Source organism: Microcaecilia unicolor, chromosome 6 (assembly GCF_901765095.1).
Source record: "Microcaecilia unicolor chromosome 6, aMicUni1.1, whole genome shotgun sequence".
Classification (NCBI taxonomy): Eukaryota; Metazoa; Chordata; class Amphibia; order Gymnophiona; family Siphonopidae; genus Microcaecilia; species Microcaecilia unicolor.
Genome location: NC_044036.1, coordinates 226,109,077 through 226,128,987, shown reverse-complemented (window position 1 = coordinate 226,128,987; position 19,911 = coordinate 226,109,077). Strand labels below are relative to the sequence as shown.

The 19,911-nt window shown below is 46.7% G+C and overlaps 1 protein-coding gene across 3 annotated transcripts in view; it reads left to right on the top strand.

Annotated features, from left to right (window-relative positions):
• SLC31A1 (solute carrier family 31 member 1) overlaps positions 1-19,911 on the top strand; it is a 211,652-nt gene that overhangs the window by 83,046 nt on the left and 108,695 nt on the right. For all 3 annotated transcript variants that reach the window (XM_030207168.1, XM_030207167.1, XM_030207169.1), the window contains exon 3: positions 1,294-1,366. In XM_030207168.1, coding sequence (XP_030063028.1) covers positions 1,294-1,366 — 73 coding nt within the window. The remainder of the gene's footprint in view (positions 1-1,293; positions 1,367-19,911) is intronic.

The following is a 19,911-nucleotide window of genomic DNA, read 5'->3' as shown; positions in this document are numbered from 1 at the left end:
TGCCAGGTGACCACTGTGTTTAAGGTTTGCAGTTGACATCAACACATCCTACATGGCTTCCTTAATGTTACATCTGGCTATCAGAAGACAGGGACAGCTGGGAGCTGCTGGTTGTTACCCAGGGAACATCTGTGATATGTGGCACAAATGAAATGACATAGCAGGGAACCCCAGAGTCAAGGATATGATAGATGGTTTTTCCCCTGAGGGGGTTTTCTCCCTACAGGCATGCAAGATAGGTCCTGGCCCTACTGGCAGGACCTGGGTGACCAGGCACTGGCTAAGAGGTAATATGCCACTACACTGTTGCCTGGCTGGGACCATTGTTACAGCTTTTGTCAGGGATGTGGGTGGGTGTTGTTCTGTACCTGCACTTCCACCTCAAGCTCAATACTTTCTTACTGCTCTATGGAATAATGATAGCCTAAGAAAACCGGTTGCAAATAACCTTGCAGCCAACAGACAGCGCCCCAGGTCTTTTAGTAAAATGAAAGGTGAAGAAGGTTCAGGAAAAATCCTGGTTACCCAGAGAGATAGGGCTGGGGGGAGGGGGAGGACCATTTTCCCCAGCCCATGGAAGTGGAAACCACCAGTGCTGCAGGTGAAGTCAGGGAAAAGTCCACAGAGTTTGAGAACTCAGTCTCTATACCACCTGGGGAAGGTGAGGAATTGGAACTAGAAAAATGACATTTGAAAAGCCTGTGGAAAAGTTGGGAATTAATCCAGCAATTATCCTGTAAGTAAAGTTTAATGTTTGAAAGGATTTTTTTTTTAACCAGCGATATTTTGTGATGAGTATTATTAGTTCAATACAAGCAAAATGGAAAACAGATGGTACATTACTTTGTCATTCGAAATACTGAGTATGTAAGGCTGCATGTTACTCTTATTGGGTGAAGCATGCAGGACTTAGTTTTTTTTGCATCCACTTGAAGAGCACAACCCAGTTGGTTTTCTTCATAAGTTTGTATTGTCTCTGTGAACATGGCTAATAAGTGTTTCTGCTGATGTTCCTATCAGATGTTGATATCTGTAAAGATGCCCGCATAGATCAGGATGTTGGTTTACATTAGCTGCTGTTTTGTAGAGGAGCGGAAAGTAAACACATTATGCTCTGCCTACAGCAGAGGGTTTTTAAACCACATAAGAATTTAATCTGAGAGTCTGTAAGTATTAAATGCTTTTGGGAAAACTTTCTAGAAAAATAAATTCCATACTGTATGATTCATACACTAGTGTTTTATGATTTTTAGGATCACTAGAGTGTAAAGATTGTTTGTTTATGTTTTGCAGCATATGACATTCTACTTTGGGTACCAACATGTGGAACTGCTGTTTTCTGGACTGACAATCAACACAGCTGGAGGTTAGAATTCTTTTATTATGTACAGTTAAAATCTAGAACTTAATGGAATATGATATTGCTTTTATGGAATCTAATATTGCTTTTGCCTTTACCACCTTGATTAGGGAGGCTATTTCATGCATCAAGTACCCTGTCTGTGAAGAAATGTTTATTTTAGGCTAGTCCTTAATCTGTCCTCTTTCAACCTCAAGCTATTCCATTAAAAAATACATAATACGAGATGAGGAAGTGACGTCATCAGACAGCATGGTCGCATGAGAACGGAGCTCCCGCTTCCCCACATTAAATAAAGGCGATTAAACCAAATCAAAGCATAAAAAAGAACTAGCATACCCGAAGAAGAGACTCCCGAATCATTTGAGCTTGGACGACTTATGAACCAGAGGCCCTCGGGAGTGGACCCAGCGCTCTTTGCCTTCTCGAAGAGAGAGGAGAAACGAGGAGACAAAATGGCGGAGGCAGGGAAATCGCCAGAACTGCCCGGTGCGGTGGAGCCCCGCCAAACGGACACTGTCTTGAAACAACATGAAACAGCGAACCTACCGTCGGAGATTCCTGCTGGAAATCAGCTCAAGTCTGCAATCGCTGAGGTCCGAAATAGCAACGCTGGGGACCAATCTCAGAAGCGAAATCCGCGAGCTGGGCACCAGACTTGAGGAAATGGCAACTCAGAGAGCCACAGTGAAGCGCTGGGAGCGGTGGACCAACAGCTGATCGATATGCGAGCAGAGCAACGGCAACAGATGGAAAAGCTGGAAGATCTAGAAAATAGAGGCCGCCAGAACAACCTAAGGTTCCGGGGCCTACCAGAGACACCCGCATACCAAAACTCTGAAGAGGTGGTCCAGAAGATGGTTGTGGAACTGTAAGGAATGAACGGCGTGCCCATAAAGGAGGAGGACATCTAGCTGGAAAGAGCACATAGAGCACTGGGCTCCACGAGGAACAATGCTCCTAAGGACATCATAGCATGCTTCTCCAGCTACAAGCTTAAAGAGCAGGTGCTGAAAGCTGCGCGCCAAGCCCAAGAATTTACCTGGGACACCTATAAGATTGAGGTTTATCAAGATTTGGTAGCGGCGACCCTAAAATGAAGAAATGAGCTTAGACCTTTCACAAGGTTGCTACGCAAACTGAACATTCGATATCGTTGGCAGCATCCATTCGCCCTGGTCTTTTATAAAGAGGGTAAGATGCAGCAGGTGAAATCATTGGAAGAGGCACGGGTGGCATGCCCAGAAGCTGAGATGGATAAAGATGTAGCAGACCAGAGCAGAACTCAGCGGCGTAAGACACACATTGCCCCTCCGAAATGGAAAAGAGTTGGAAAGGGGCCAAAACGCCTGCAGCGACAGCAATGAGCTACAAACGTAACCTGAAGGCCTGCATAAACATGAGGGGCAATTGTCCCGGTAGTCGAGACTTTGGACATCTATAATGGCACAAAAACTGACGGCACATTTAAGACTGCAAAGAATGGTTTGGTTATATATGTTGAAAGTTAACCACGGGAGTAGGCGGTAAGTGACTTACTTCTGGCTCTCTCTCTCACTAGGTGCCTAGTGGTATACCATGAGGCGCCATAAAGGCAAGGGGTTCTGTTGGGAATGGGGGAGGGGATTATATGGGGATATCTATGAGAAGAAGGGAATAGAGGGTGGGAAGAGGGGAAGGAAAGGACACATGGGGAAAGTAGGCGGCAATTGCAAGACCTGATAAAGCGCTGGCAACTCACAGATCTTTGGCGTAGGGACCACCCCACCCAGTGTCAGTACACAGACTTCTCAGCGGTCCATCAAACATCCTCGAGAATAGACAGGTGGCTAGGTGATGCGACAGTCTTAGGGCTGATAGACTCCCAAGAGATTCTCCCATGCACCTGGTCAGACCACTCATCTGTGCTCCTCCAGTTGAAAAGATGGGGGTCACCAGAAGTAAAACTCCTTTGGCGTCTAGATGATGCTCTGCTGTCCGACCCAGAGAATGTGGCCCAGATAGAAAAGCACATTAAGGATTATATCAGATTTAATGACAATGGAGAGGTTTCCCTGGTAACTCTTTGGGAGGGCTTCAAGGCAGTCTTACAGGGCCACCTGATAACCCTGAGCTCACACTGCTGGAAACAGCGTTCCACAGCGGACAATAAGCTAAGGGCAAAGCTACAAGAAATAGAACAGTAGGTGCAGAGAGAGGGACCCCCAGGTACCGGTAGAGCTAACGACACAGGCGCGGGGACTCCGGGATCAAATAAGGGAACTGGAATTGGCAGATATTTCTGAGCAGATGCAAAAAGTATGTCAGTCCCACTTTGAGTTTGGGAATAAATCTAGTTGGCTTTTAGCTTATAAATTGAAACAGCATGCTGCTAGGAGTGGAGTAGGGGGCCTGGTAGATGATAAAGGGGGGAGGTACTGTCGGATGAGCAGTATTTACAAGCAGCCTTTAGAACTTTCTACAAGACGCTGTATACGCCAGAAGCTCCACAGACCCAGGAAGCCATAGAACAGTATCTAGAAGAAGTGGATCTCCCTCAGATACCTAGGAGTGCTCAACAAACGCTATCGGAGCTTATAACACTGAAAGAGGTAGAACAGTCTATAAAGGAGCTAGTCTCAGGCAAGGCCCCAGGGCCTGATGGATACACCAACAAATTTTACAAAATGTTTAGCAAATTGGTAGCTCCCCTTTTGCTGAGGGTTTTTAATTCGTTAGAGATAGAAAAGGGTCTCCCACCGACGTGGAATCTTGCCACCATAACAATAATACCGAAACTGGGGAAAGACCCACAGCAATGTAGCTCATATAGGCCCATCTCCCTATTAGGAGTGGATTATAAAATCTTCACCAAGATCTTAGCAATTAGACTACAAAAATGTCTCCCAGAGCTGATCCATGAAGATCAGGCGGGTTTCATACAGGGCAGACAAACCTTCAACAACATTAGGCAAACTCTATATGTGGTGCAAAATGTACATTTAAGAAAGGCTCAGCTGTGCATCCTGTCGTTGGATTATAGGGCGTTTTGGTGAGTGGCTCAGGATAATATATAATGATCCGCAAGCCTCGGTACGGGTAAATGGCCACCTCTCCCCCACATTTAGGTTATACAGAGGCACGCGGCAGGGGTGCACTCTATCCCCATTATTATTTGCTTTAGTGATGGAACCTCTAGCCGTTCAAGTAAGAGCGCAACTAGAGATCAGAGGACCAAGATGGAAAGAGCTGGAGACGAGAATTCTCATGTTTGTGGATGATATTTTGTTAGTGCTGAGGGAACCTCTGGTATCTCTCCCGATTCTGGGCGAGTTGATCCAGAGGTATGGTGAGGTTTCGGGTTTTAAAATAAATTTCAACAAGTCTGAAGCCCTAGACATAAATATTCCTGAGGGGCAGTTACAACAGCTCAAGGCCCAGTTTCCCTGTAGGTGGGCAAAAAAAAATACATCAGATACCTAGGAATTAATATACCACGTAAACTAGATGAGCTTTTCACTACCAATTTCCCAGACAAAGTACAAGAAATATTTAGTGAGATGATAAGGTGGGAGGGACTCATCCTGTCTTGGATGGGGCGAATTAATGCAGTGAAAATGATGCTCCTTACAAAACTTCTATACTTATTTATGGCTCTACTCATAGCATTACCTGAAGGTTATGTGAGGGGCCTAAAGAGCAAAGTGTTCACATTTATATGGAAGAAAAGGCCACCCCGAGTACGAAGAGAGGTGATGTACCAATCTAGGGAGAGAGGCGGGATGGGGGTACCATGTCTACAGGCATACTATCAGGCTGCCCACTTGAGAATCTTGGCAGTGTGGCTACAAGGGGAGGGGAAATTAGGTAACGTAATGGAACGGGGATGGTGGGGCCCTATTCCCTTAGAGGTGGCTCCATGGCTCCCAAAGCATAACCTGGAGGAAATAACAAAGATAAGCCCCCCTCTACTGCGGTGACCGCAGGGGATGTGGAGTAGAATAAGAGAGAAGTTCTTCCAGGGCATACATACTACACACATATGTTTCTCAGATTTGCACCTAAGTTTGGGCCAGGGTTAGCTGATGGGGCCTACCTAGAATGGGAAAGAATGGGCTTATGTAAGCTCGGCCAGATGTATGAACAAGGGCAAATGGTCCCGTACACAGAGCTAAGTCGGGAACATGGGCTCTTCCCGATACAGGCGCTCCAATACTTCCAGGTAAAAGATTTCATTAAACGTAGAGCAGAGGAAGAGTTGTCTAGCAGAAATGCGGCTGGAACAAGGAATGATGGGGGGAGGGGGACGGAGGGGTATCTATAGACTCTACAAGGCCCTATTGCTCTATGATACCCCAGTAGAACACTACACATCTAAGTGGGAGGCGGCAATGGGAGAGACTTATGAGTTTATGCAATGGAGCCGGGCGTTCAGATCCCTGTTGCAAGTATCAGCTTCTAGTATGTTAATGGAATATGGGCACAAGATTTTGTACTGTTGGTATTATATGCCCAGCCGCCTGGTAAAAATGTATAAAATGGGGTCTGGGCTATGTTGGAGACAATGCGGGGCCCAGGGGGATATGGTTCATATCTGGTGGGCATGTGACCAAGCACAAAAGTTCTGGACTTGAAATAGTGTAATTTCTGAACAATGTAGCAGTGGTGGCATATCCAGTAAACATGGACTGCTGCACTTTAAGCCAAAAGGAATCAACCGAGTCACTCATCAATTTGCTACTCAACTATTTGTGGCAAGCAAATTAACTATTGTGGCAGCGTGGAAGAAACCGAATATACCGGGACTTCAGAAAGTATTGGAAAGACTGGACAATGTGAGGTTGATGTCTAAGCTGACAGCTGTAAGGAAAGGTACATTTGCCCAATACCACAAGGTTTGGGACATATATGAAAAAGGGCGACTGACGCCATAGAGTCTCTTTCTAACCTACCTAGAGTCATCAGATGGGGGGGGGGAACCTAGAGTCATCAGATGGGGGGGGGGGGGAAGGAGGAGGACAGGGAGGGAGAGAGGGTTGTTGGACTGGGTTTAGGAAAAGAAAAGCTATTTTGACTTATGTTTCTACTGATAATGATGTTGAGTTGGAATGTTAAGTACTGTAAAAAAAAAAAAAAAAAAGGCAGACCTGTTAATGTGATTTGTACATGTATCTCATTAAAAATCTTAAAATAAATAATTTTAAAAAATACATAATACTTCTGCATCATTTATACCTCTGAAAACAGGCCTTGCCAAATTTTCTTAGGATCTAGGAACCAGCCCAATGTCTGAGAGCTCATTAGATCTACCCATCAGAGGAGAAGAGGAGTGGCCTAATGGTTAGAGAAGTGGCTGGGAACCAGAGAAGTCAAGTTCCCATCCCACTGCTGCTCCTTGAGATCTTGGGCAAGTCCTTTATTCTATCAGGTATAAACTTTGGTTGTAAGCCCTCCAAGGATAGGGGAATACCTGTTGTACCTGAATATAACTTCACCTTGAGCTACAACCAAAAAATGACATGAGCTAAATCCAAAATCCCCACCCCTTCTCTTCCATCATCCTCATTGAGGCTGAAAAGTGGCAGGATGGGAAGGGGTGATTATTTCCCACCGAAAATATTGGGGTCCTCCTTTGAGATCATCTGTAGCTATTATAGCTTTCTACCTAGTCAAGACCAACATACAGCCATGGTGGAGGGTGGGGAGTGATGAAAAGCCTGTCATTCAGGTTCTTAATGCCCCGTTGCTTCACCTATCACTATGGTCCTGGTCTCCATTGGTTTTCCTTCTTTTCTCACCTACCCCCAATTTGTCCTCAGTAGTCTCTTTTTATCCTCCCTCTTTCTCTCAGTCCCTCTCTTCTATCTCCGGTCTCCCCATAGGCGCCCGGTATCAGAGGCTTAGCCGAAGGATCGATGTCGATGATGTCAGTAGTTTCACGCGACGACGCCCACATGACCCGGTTCCGCCCGCCCAGGCTCGCCGCTCGGCCCAGCCGCAGCCAGGATCTGTTTTGGACCAACGACGACGTCACGATGCGACCACACGCAACACGCCCATCCCAGTTGTCGAGTTCCGCCCCCCCCCTCCCCCGGGGCTCACCACTGGCGGTCCTGTGCCTCTGCAGTGCTGCTTTGCCTCACCCTCAGGCAGCCAGTCAGGAGTCACGGTCAGCCTTCCCTACTACGAGTGCTCGCTCCCGTCCCTCCGCATAGGCGGGAACGTGCGGGAGGGGCCTCACGTAGGGAAGAACAAGACGAGAGACAGAGTGTCTGGTGATGTTCCCTCCCACTCACTTCCTGCCAGAAAAACTGTTGGCACGTAGGCGCAGTGCATTGGATTTGGAGAGAAGAGACAGAGGTAGGTGCTGACTGAGTTGACTGAACCATAGCCAGAGTTTATTTAGTTCCTTCAATCAGTTCCCAGGGTGTGCATAATCCCAATTGTCTTTTTTCAAACCTGTGACTCTGGGCAAGTCACTTAACCCTCCATTGCCCAATATGTAAGCCGCATTGAGCCTGCCATGAGTGGGAAAGCGCGGGGTACAAATGTAACAAAAAAAAAAAAAAAGAAAGGAAGCCCTGGAAATGGAGTTAAGAGGACAGATAGCAGCAGAATCGGATACTGGGCCAGCATGATCGGAAAAACAGTCACCAGACAACAAAGGTAGAAAAGATCATTTTATTTTTATTATAGTGTTTGGAATATGTCCACTCTGAGAATTAGGTGGTCAACATTAAAAGTTTATATTTATTTACTTATTTATGGCATTTTATCCCACATTAAACATGAATTAGGGTGTTTTGTGGCTCAACATGAGAATTGTGATATTATGATCCCTTGTTTCATATTGTTGACGGTCTGCATTTTCCGTATAGGTGGTATATTGGTGTATTAGGTTCTGCCCAGTGTAATATTTATGGTACAGTAAGGTTCTGAGTGTGTTTTTGCACAAAGTTGTGCATAGTGTTTTGCAGTTGAGCGATTGTGGTTAGTATATGCTTTGAGCAACCACTTTATTCTTTGACATATGATACATATCTAATATCTAAATTTAATAAAAGGTATTGTGACTTTTTATTTTTTTTTCTGTTATCAGACAATTATGGATTTAAGCTCCACCCCTGGCCCCACCCCTAATCCAGCCCCCTTTAGCCTCCCCAAACTGTTGGGCCACCGACCGCCTATGGGTCTCCCCTTTCACCCTCATCTTCAGTACATTCCACCTCCTTTACCCCTTCGTACTATCTCTGTAGCCAGGTAGTTACCACCTCAACTAGCCAGTTTCATTCACACAATAGAAATCAAACAAAATTAAAACATGGAAAAGAAAATAATAAGATACCTTTTTTTATTGGACATAACTTAATACATTTCTTGATTAGCTTTCGAAGGTTGCCCTTCTTCGTCAGATCGGAAATAAGCAAATGTGCTAGCTGACAGTGTATATAAGTGAAAACATTCAAGCATTACTATAAGTCTGACAGGGTGGGAGGATGGGGGTGGGTCGGAGGTATGCATGGGGACATCAAAGCATATCATTGATATTCTAACAGGATGGGTATGGATAGGTGAGGGGCTAGGGTTATTTTATTTTCTTTTCCATGTTTTATTTTGTTTGATTTCTATTGATAACCTAAAGAGTGGACTAACACGGCTACCACACTCCTCCATTCACACACTAGACACCCTTCTTCATCACCATATTGGCTATCACCATAGCAGCTGTTCTCTGAGGACAAGCAGGCTTCTATCTTCTCACAAGTAGGTAGGCGCCGATCTGTGTCGCCCGAACCCGCATTTATGCCAAAGTAAAAAAGTAGAGCTTTGTGAAGCGCGAGCTGGGCTCCACCATGCATGTTAGAGTGCCTTCCCGCCCGTTGCGTGAACGTGGTCTCCTCATTTCTCTTTTTTTATGTGTGAGAAGACGCGTCTTTTTGGTCCTCTCCTCACTCGCCCGGTTCAGAGAGCTTTTAGTGCCTTTTGGCTTTTTCTTTTTCCTATTTTCATTGTGTTTTTTATTATTTCCTACATTTTCAAAACTTGCACTTTATTTTGTTTAGCAAGTTTGCCCAGGTTTAAGTTCTCTTTATTTTTCGACGTCACGGGCCATTTTTAGACCCTGACTCTGATTGGGTTATTCCCTTCTTTTTTCTTGCCTTTACCCCTTTTTAGTCACTATCGTTTAATTTGCCGAAAAGGTTTTCCCATCCATGTCCACGAAGACTCCCAGTGGCTTCAAGCGCTGTACCTGGTGCAATCGGACTATCTTGGGAAAGGACACCATTCTTAGTGTCTGCAGTGTTTTGGGCCCAACAATAGCCTGCTAACTGTGTTCTCTGTCTTCACTTGAATAAGAGGACCCAGGTTTCACGAGAGACTCAACAAGAGTGATTTTTTGGAGCTAAGTCCTGTTCCTTGACGGCGTTGGCATCGAGGTTGGAGCCGTCAGCATCGATGTCGAGCTTCGCACAGGCATCGGGAGCCTTGGTAAGTTTTGCTGCTTTGAGACTTTTAGACAGTGGGAGCAGTGAAGCATTGAGTGGGTCTCCACCTATCTTGAGGCCTCCTGCTGTGCAGGCCCCCTGGGACCGTCCATCATTGATTCCGACCCTGAGGTGAACTGAGGATTCAATGTCCCCGGTGGCACCAAAGAGTCTAGGTGATGTGCTTATGGCGAAAGCCAAGAAGCATTGGCATCGGTCACCCTTGATAAATGGTGCCGGGAGCTCCAGGGCATTGAAGGATTCAACACCCGAGAACCGTCAGCACCGGGAAGACTGCTCTCCTTCCATACAGAAGGTGCCGATGGTCTCCAAGCAGCCGAGATCCTGCTCCCGTATCTACCCCAGCGGTTTTGCAACCTGTGCCCCAACCAGCACCCCAGCTTTTCCCGGTGTCTGCCCTTGATGAGCGCATCCGGGCCTTGTTCCCTGAGCTGCTGGATGGCCTTATGCAGCAATGTGCATTGGTATTTGGGGGTGCTTGCACCTGCCATTCCCTCTGCTTGCCATACCTTCCGCTCTCAAAGACATGGCTCCTTGGCATCGAGGCAGGTTTGGTCTCGGACATCCCATTGGGAGTTCCTGTCTGACACCAAGGAGGAGTGCTCATGGGAATCAAAGGAAGATCCCAGATACCGCCACCTGAAAGGAGATGGTCTCCTCTGGAGAGCCTTTCTTTCCCATCTTTTGTCAAGGAATTGGCTGAAGCCAATCCATTTATTTGGCGGTGGAGGATGAGCCCAGGGCCAAGAGGCTCGAGGTCCTGGACTACACATCTCCTCCTAAGGAGGCTGTGATGGCATCTCTCCATGAGATACTCAAGGAAGTCCTCTGTTGGTCCCTGTTGTGCCCAAGAAGATTGACGCCCAGTATCGGATCATCAGTGCACTTTGGTTTCTAAGGCCTCAGTTGCCTGATGATTACTTGGTGGTGGAATCCTCTCTCAAAAGAGCCAGGAGTACTAGGATCTAAGCTAGAAGCCTAGATTCTTTTGGGAAATAGATGTACTAGGGTTCAGTTCTGATCTCTCGATCATTTACTTGTGAAACTTACTGAGATGGCTATCAGACTTAGTCGATACGCTCCCTCCGGAGCAGGCCGAGTCTTTTCGCCAGTTGGTTAAGCAGTAGCAGGTGTGTTGAAACTTTTTGGCCAGGGGCACTTAGACACTTTTGATGTGGCATCCAGGATGTCTGCTCAAAGTATAGCAAAGCACAGACTCTCATGGCTGCGTGTTTCCAACTTGGAACATTCTGTTCAGTAGAGGTTGGCAAATGCCCCTTGCTGGGGGATAACCTTTTTGAAGAGAAGGTTGAGGAGGTCTATGACCAGATCAAGAAACACACTGATACCATCTCTTCTCTCTCCCGCCGAATGCCTTCTGCATCCACCTCATCTAGGAGGTTTTTGGCAAGTCATGGAGCGGTCCCTACTACTATTCTAGGCGTAGGTACACTCCTTCAGCTAGTCAGCCTACTCAGGTTCAGCCCCAGCGCGCTCGTTCACGTCAACAGCATGCACTTGAGGCAGCAGTCAGGGGGAGGCTAAAGATTTTTCACCAAAATGTGGCATCTTATAACCTCCAACCAGTGGGTTCTTCAAATAGTCCGTCTCGGATATTTTTTATTTATTTATTTTAGTTACATTTGTACCCCGCACTTTCCCACTCATGGCAGGCTCAATGCGGCTTACATATACAGGTACTTATTTTGTACCTGGGGCAATGGAGGGTTAAGTGACTTGCCCAGAGTCACAAGGAGCTGTGCCTGAAGTGGGAATTGAACTCAGTTCCCCAGGACCAGAGTCCACCACCCTAACCACTAGGCCACTCCTCCACTGCCCTCAGTTGGTTCTCCAAACCTCCAAATTGCCCACCGAGAGAGAATTCTTTCAGCTCTCAGCACAGGCAGGTACTTGCAGATGAACTCTCTGCCCTTCGAAAGGCCTGTGCGGTCGAACCCGTTGCACCAGGGGAAGAAGAGGAGGGATTATATTCCAGGTACTTGCTTGTGCAGAAAAAGACAGGGGGGATGTGTCCCATCCTAGACCTGAGGGCCCTGAACAAATTTTTAATCTGAGAAAAGTTCAGAATGGTTAACCTGGGCACCTTTCTCCCCATGATTCAGAAAAACAATTAGCTATGCTCTCTGGACTTAAAGAATGCATATGCTCACATCCTGATACTTCCAGCCTACCGGAAGTATCTTCAGTTTTGGCTGGAAACACATCACTTCCAGTATCGCGTGTTGCCATTTGGCCTCACTTCAGCTCCCAGGGTCTTCACCAAGTGTCTAGCAGTAGTTGAAGCATCGCTACGCAGACTGGGAATCCATGTGTTCCCATATCTTGATGATTGGCTGGTGAAGAGCACCTCAGAGGACGGTGCTCAGGAGTCCATTCAGATGACTATTTGGGTACTAAGAGCTACTAGGGTTAGTTTTAAACTGCCCCAAGTTCCATCTCCACCCTGTTCAGCGATTGGAGTTCATAGGAGCCCTGCTCAACATGTAGACAGTTCGAGCCTACCTCCCGCAGATGCAAACGGATAATCTTGTCTCACTAGTGTCCAGGGTTTGTACCTCTCAACAGGTCACAGCTCAGCAGATGTTGAGAGTATTGGGCCACATGGCTTCCACAATGTACCTTACATGGCACATCTTCACATGAGATCAGCTCAATGGACCCTGGCTTCTCAGTGGTATCAGGCCACAGGGAGTCTAGAAGATGTCATTCAGGTGTCCCCATAGCTTGTACGCTCTCTACAGTGGTGGACCATTCCATCCAATTTGACTCTGGGACTGCCATTCCAAATTTCTCAGCCTTAGAAAGTGCTGACAGCGGATGCATCTCTCCTGGGTTGGTGAACTCGGTTAGATTGGCTTCACACTCAAGGTGCTTACTCCGCCCAGGAAACAAATCTTCAGATCAACCTCCTGGAGCTTCGAACGATCTGGAACGCTCTAAAAGGCTTTCAGAGATCGGCTGTCTTATCAAATTGTTCTAATTCAAACAGACAATCAGGTTGCAATGTATTACACCAACAAGCAGGGGGCACCAGATCTCACCCTCTGTCTCAGGAGGCCATCCGAATATGGCATTGGGCTTGCCAACACAGCTTGTTTCTTCTAGCCATTTGTTTGGCAGGCGCAGACAACACCCTGGCCAACAGGTTGAGCAGGATAATGTGTCCACATGAGTGGTCTCTCCATATGGGCGGAGCCCACAAGATCTGAGCGTGGACCACCCCCTTGGTGGATCTTTTTGCCACTCAACTCAGTCACAAGGTCCCTCAGTTCTGTTCCAGGCTTCAGGCCCACGGCAGGCTAGCATCAGATGCCTTCCTCCTCATTTGGGGGACAGGCCTCCAATACTTCTAGTGGAAAAGACTTTGTTGAAACTTGAGCAAGACCATGGAACCATGATTCAGATTGCACCATGGAGCCAAATAAGAGCCGCCCCCAAACAATTCAAAAAAGACCTCACGAACCAGGTAAACCACAGACTCCAAAATGGGCTTTTCCCCACGGATAAAGGAAACATCCTACTCACCCCGCTGCCAAAAGATGCCAAGAAAAACACAATGGACCTAACCAATTATCGCCCAGTTGCATCCATTCCGCTCATAACCAAACTGATGGAGGGCATAGTGACGAAACAACTAACTGAATACCTAACTAAATACTCAGTTCTACATGAGTCCCAATCAGGATTTTGATCAAATCATAGCACCGAAATTGTACTAGTGTGTGCAGTGAATTCATAGTAGATGACGGCAGAAAAAGACCTGCATGGTCCATCCAGTCTGCCCAACAAGATAAACTCATATGTGTATACCTTACCTTGATTTATACCTGCCTTTTTCAGGGCACAGACCGTACAAGTCTGCCCAGCAGTATTTCCCGCCTCCCAACCACCTGTCCCGCCTCCCATCACCAGCTCTGGCACAGACCGTATGTCTGCCCTCCACTATCCTCGCCTCCCAACCACCAACCTCTCTTCCCCCACCTGCTCCGCCACTCAATTTCAGCTAAGCTTCTGAGGATCCATTCCTACTGCATAGGATTCCTTTATGCATATCCCATGCATGTTTGAATTCCGTTACCACCTCCCGCGGGAGGGCATTCCAAGCATCCACCACCCTCTCCGTGAAAAAATACTTCCTGACATCTTTTTTGAGTCTGCCCCCCTTCAATCTCATTTCATGTCCTCTCGTTCTACCGCCTTCCCATCTCCGGAAAAGATTTTTTTGCGGATTAATACCTTTCAAGTATTTGAACGTCTGTATCATATCACCCCTGTTCCTCCTTTCCTCCAGGGTATACATGTTCAGGTCAGCAAGTCTCTGCTCATACGTCTTGGAACGCAAATCCCATACCATTCTCGTAGCTTTTCTTTGCACCGCTTCCATTTTTTTAACATCCTTCGCAAGGTACGGCCTCCAAAACTGAACACAATACTCCAGGTGGGGCCTCACCAACGACTTGTACAGAGGCATCAACACTTCCTTTCTTCTGCTGATCACACCTCTCTCTATACAGCCTAGCAACCTTCTCGCTACGGCCACCGCCTTATCACACTGTTTCGTCGCCTTCAGATCCTCGGATACTATCACCCCAAGATCCCTCTCCCCCTCAGTACCTATCAGACTCCCCGCCTAACACATAAGTCTCTCGTGGGTTTCTACTCCCTAAATGCATCACTTTGCATTTCTTCGCATTGAATTTTAATTGCCAAACCTTAGACCATTCTTCTAGCTTCCTCAGATCCCTTTTCATGCTTTCCACTCCCTCCCGGGTGTCCACTCTGTTGCAAATCTTAGTATCATCCTCAAATAGGCAAACTTTACCTTCTAACCCTTTGGCAATGTTACTTCCTGTTCCGGGGCAGAGGGAGCAGGGGGGGGGGGTGTCTTTCGCGGGGGGGGGGGGGGGGGTGTTGCACTGTTACGGGGGGGAGCTGCACCCGGGGAGCAGGGCGCATCGGCGATCCGCCCCGGGTGTCAGCCCCCCTAGGAACGCCACTGCACTTACTTCTCTTTCTCTAATCCCTCGTACATCTTCTGCTTACTACCGATTATATCTAAGATCTTGTCATGACTGTCATAACAACACTCTGTAAGCCACATTGAGCCTGCAAATAGGTGGGATAATGTTGGGTACAAATGCAATAAATAAATAATTAAATGTGGGCCGCGGCAGATATGGTTCCCTCTTCTTCTGGAATTATCTTCCGAAGAACCGTGGAGATTGGGGTGTTTTCCAACCCTCATCACGCAGAACGAGGGGTTGCTTCTACATCCCAGCCTCTGGCTCTCATAGCTTGGATGTTGAGAGCCTAGAATTTGCTTCCTTGGGTTTTTCGGAGGGCGTCTCCCGGGTCTTGCTGGCTTCCAGGAAAGATTCCACTAAGAAGTGCTACTCTTTTAAATGGAGTGGGTTTGCCATCTGGTGTGAGAGCAAGGCCCTAGATCTTCTTACTTGCCCTACACAGACCCTGCTTGAATACCTTCTATACTTATCAGAGTCTGGTAGACCAACTCTGTAAGGGTTCATTTTAGTACTATTCTTAACATCAGCGTGTAGAGGGTAAGTCCATCTTTGGACAGCCTCTAGCTCTTTGCTTCATGAGAGGTTTGCTTTTGTCAAAGCTCCCTGTCAAACCTCCTGTGTCATGGGATCTCAGCATCGTTCTCATGCAGCTGATGAAAGCTCCTTTTGAACCACTGAATTCCTGCCATCTGAAGTACTTGATGTGGAAGGTCATTTTCTTGGTGGCTGTTACTTCAGCTCGTAGGGTTAGTGAGCTTCAGGCCTTAGTGGATGCACCTTATACTAAGTTTCATCACAACAGAGTAGTCCTCCACACACATACCCTAAGTTCCTACCGAAGGTGGTGTCTGAGTTCCATCTGAACCAATCGATTGTCTTGCTAACATTCTTTCCCGACCTCATGCCCATCCTGGTGAAAGCAGCTTGCACACCTTGATTGCAAGAGAGCGTTGGCCTACTACATGGAGCGGACAAGGCCCCGCAGACAATTCACCCAGCTTTTTGTTTCTTTTGATCCCAACAGGATGGGTGTCACCATCAGGAAACGCACCATTTCTAATTGGCTGGCAGATTATGTTTCATTAGAGAGTCATGTCACGGCTCATAATATAAGAGCCATAGCTGCGTCGGTAGCCCACTTGAGGTCAGCCTTTATTGAAGAAATTTGCAAGGCTGTGACGTGGTCTTCGGTCTACACATTCACCTCATTACTGCCTTGATCAGGATACTCGATGTGACAGTTGGTTTCGGCAGTCAGTTTTGCAGAATCTGTTTGGAGTCTAGAATCCAACTCCACCCTCCTAGGCCCATTTTATTCTGTTCCATGCTACATTCTCACTCAGTTGTATTTAGTTACAGGTTAATCTGTGTTATGTCCTCGCTGTTGCGAGGCCCAATTACCCAATGTTCGTTGTTTTGGGTGATCCTGGATGATAGGGATTCCCCACTTGTGAGAAGATAGAAGCCTGCTTGTCCTCGGAGAAAGCAAAGATACTTAACTGTAGCAGGTATTCTCCGAGGACAGCAGGCTTCATATTCTCACAATCCCGCCCACCTCCCCTTGGAGTTGTTTCCTTGGTTATTTTTACTTTGTGTTTTGCTTTAATATACTGAACGGAGGAGACCTCATTCGTGCAACGAGCGGGAAGGCAGTTGCGCAGTGCGGTGGAGAGCAGATTGTATTCACAAAGCTCTACTTTTTTTTACTTTGGCATAAATGCTGGACCAGTTGACATGGATTGGTGTCTACCCACTGTGAGAATATGAAGCCTGCTGTCCTCAGAGAATACCTTCTAAAGGTAAGTATCTTCGTTTTTACTTCTACTGGCACCATATGGTTCTCAGTGAATTTGAGCCACATAGTGCTTGAACATCTATGCTGGTTTTGCAGTCTGGCAAGACTTGAGACACCAGAGCAGTGCATGAGTTCAGGCAGTGCATGGTTCAACATGACTGACAGGAGCCATGCATGATTCTGCTTTCTATTGTGTATTAAATGTCTCAACCACTCCTCAAGCTTACTTCACCGCACTGTTGTAAATATTAGTGTTATCTGCAAACAGAGACCTTCTTATTAGTCCTGCGACATCACTACTATTAAGTAGAACTGGTCAATCATTGCGGCACTCCACTTCTTCTTTTTTTTTTTTAAGTGTGTTTATTCATTTTAATATATTATCACACAATATGCAATCCAACAACAAAGCATAACAAAGAATTAGCCTCTGTATACAACATACACAAAATGTACAATCCAACCCCCACCCCCTCTTCCCCCCTTTCCTACTCTACTCTCCCTCCCATCCCCAGGGTAACTCAGCTCGTTCTGTTCATGGCCCCTTACAGGGATCTGTCTGTTTAGCAAACTGTTAGCCTTCTCCATTCCATATATCTCTTCCATGTTTTAAAGAAGTTTACCACCAGACCTCTTCTCAGGGCTATCCATTACACAACAAAATTCTACTTTTGCGAATACCTGCTCCTCCGTGGGGACAGCCGCTTGCTTCCACAGCCTCGCAATTAAGGTCCGAGCCGCTGTAACTATATAAGTAAGCAAACGGTTCTGTGAATTTCGTATGCCTGCCACAGGTATGTTGAGCAGACACAAACCTGGATTTAACATGATCTGTATCCCCAATTGTCCTTGTATTTGAGCCACTAAACTCACTCAAAATTTCTGAATAGTCGGGCATTCCCACCAAACATGCCAAAATGTACCCTGTGCCCTGCAACCCCACCAACATGTCACCACCCCACTTTTAAATATACGCGATAATCGATATGGGGTGAGGTACCACTGGTATAACATCTTCTACCCATTTTCCACCAAAGGCGTCGCCACCAAGAAGGTCTTTATCCATTTCTCCCGCTCATAGTTTACTGAAAGCAAAGCCTCCCACTTTGCGATATAAGGTGTCAGGGGAAAAGAATGATGCAACAGCGCTTTATATATATTCTAGATATTCCACCCTTCCCAGCCCCCGACCCCATTGCCTGTTCTAACTCAGTTACAGCTAGTAGCAACTCATCCTTGGCCTTCCGCTGTGTAAAATCCCAAACCTGCATATAATGAAATTATATAATGAAACCTGTTCAACAGCCCATACTCATCTCTCAGAGCATCAAACGATTGACAATGTCCATCCTCCCATAATTGTCCTAGCCAATGTAATGATGCTGCGGACCAATGTCCGTACACCCGTTCTTCCCTACCCGCTGGGAAATCCAATGCAAAATTTATGGGAGTATTCATATGGTATTTTCATCCCGGGAACCAGGCTACCCTGCATCTAACCCATTCTCTAAGGGCTACTCCCATCTGTCCTTTCAGTCCCGTAATGAGGCTCCTTAACAACGGGATGGGGAGCCATGGTGCCGCCCACAAAGGCACCCCCTTCAGGCCCCACTGAGCCGCATGCGACCATGGTTTAGAGAGCCCCTTCTGCCCTATGGCCAGCATTTGGAATAGTGCTGCTCTGTAATATAACCAAAAATTTGGTGCCCCCATCCTTTCTAGTCTGGTACAGGACCTTCCTATTTACTCACGGAGGTCTTTTCCGCCAAATAAAAGCAAAGACCTTCCTGTTAAGCGTCTGGAAAAAGGTGTTCGGAATATAAATTGGTATAGTCATGAATAAATACAAGAGCTTGGGAAGCAATGCCATCTTCACCGCTGCCCATCCATGAGAGGCCCAACCCTCCCCATCGCTCCAGTTCTTGAAATAATTCCTGCACTTCAGGGACAAAATTTTCCCGAAAGAGATCCTCTGTGTTCGGGGTCAGATTAACCCCCAGATATCTTATAGACTTTGGCGCCCAGCTAAACAGGAACAATGGTTGTAATTCATCTTGCAGTCGTTCTGGAAACCGCAAGGGCAAGAGCTCTGATTTTTGTATATTAATTTTTAAACCCGCAGCTTCCCCATACATCTTAAGAAAGTCCATCACAGCTCGCATGGATTCCCCGGGGTTTGCTAAAGTAAGTAAAACGTCATCTGCATACAACTTAATTTTAGTTTCTTGGTGTCCTATTCTTATGCCCTGCACCCATGGGTCCTGCCGGATCATAATCGCCAATGGTTCCATGGACAGAACAAACAACAGGAGAGACAGCGCACAGCCCTGCCTGGTACCCCTAAACAGCTCAAAAATGTCGTGTTACTGCCATTAATCTTCAGTTGGGCCAGTGGCCGTCGATAGAGCGCTGCTACCCAATACAAAAACTGCCCGCCAAATCCTGCACGCTCCAACAGCCTAAAGAGAAAGGGCCACAGAACTCTATCGAATGCTTTCTCTGCATCCAGTGAAAGAAACACCGCCGGATAGCCAAGCCGCTGCACCCTGTCCAAGAGATATTGCGCTTTTCTAGTATTATCAAAGGTCTACCTATTTATAATGAAACCTGCTTGGTCTTCATGTATCATGCGGGGCAACACTTTTTGCAAACGAGTGGCTAAAATAGTGGTAAAATTTTATAATCTGTCCCTAATAGGGAAATTGGGCGATAGGACCCACAACGCTGCAGATCCTTATGTGGTTTAAGCAGCAACACCACGTTAGCCAGTCTCCACGAGTGCGGGAGCAAGGTGTCTCTCGTGATATCATTAAACACTCGAAGCAACACTGGTGTTAAAATAGCTCGGAAGCATTTGTAAAACCGATTACCATAACCGTCGAGCCCTGGCACTTCCCCCCCCCCCCCCCCCCCGGAGACTCCTGATGACCTCATCTATCTCCTCCCTCACAATGGGGGCCAACAGCATGATCCGTTCTGTCTCCGTTAAGACGGGAAAATCCAACAGCGACCGAATCGTTTCCTCCGACAGAGGGGCATCCGGCTGGTAGAGCTGTATATAATACTTTACAAACTCTCTCTGAACATCTTCCAGCTGATCCCATACCTGCCCTTTGTCATCTCGTATACTATTGATATTGTTACGATTGGTCAGTTTCAATTTATACGCCAGTAGGTTGCTGGCCTTAAACTCATAATATTCCTGCTTCACCCTTTGTAACTGCT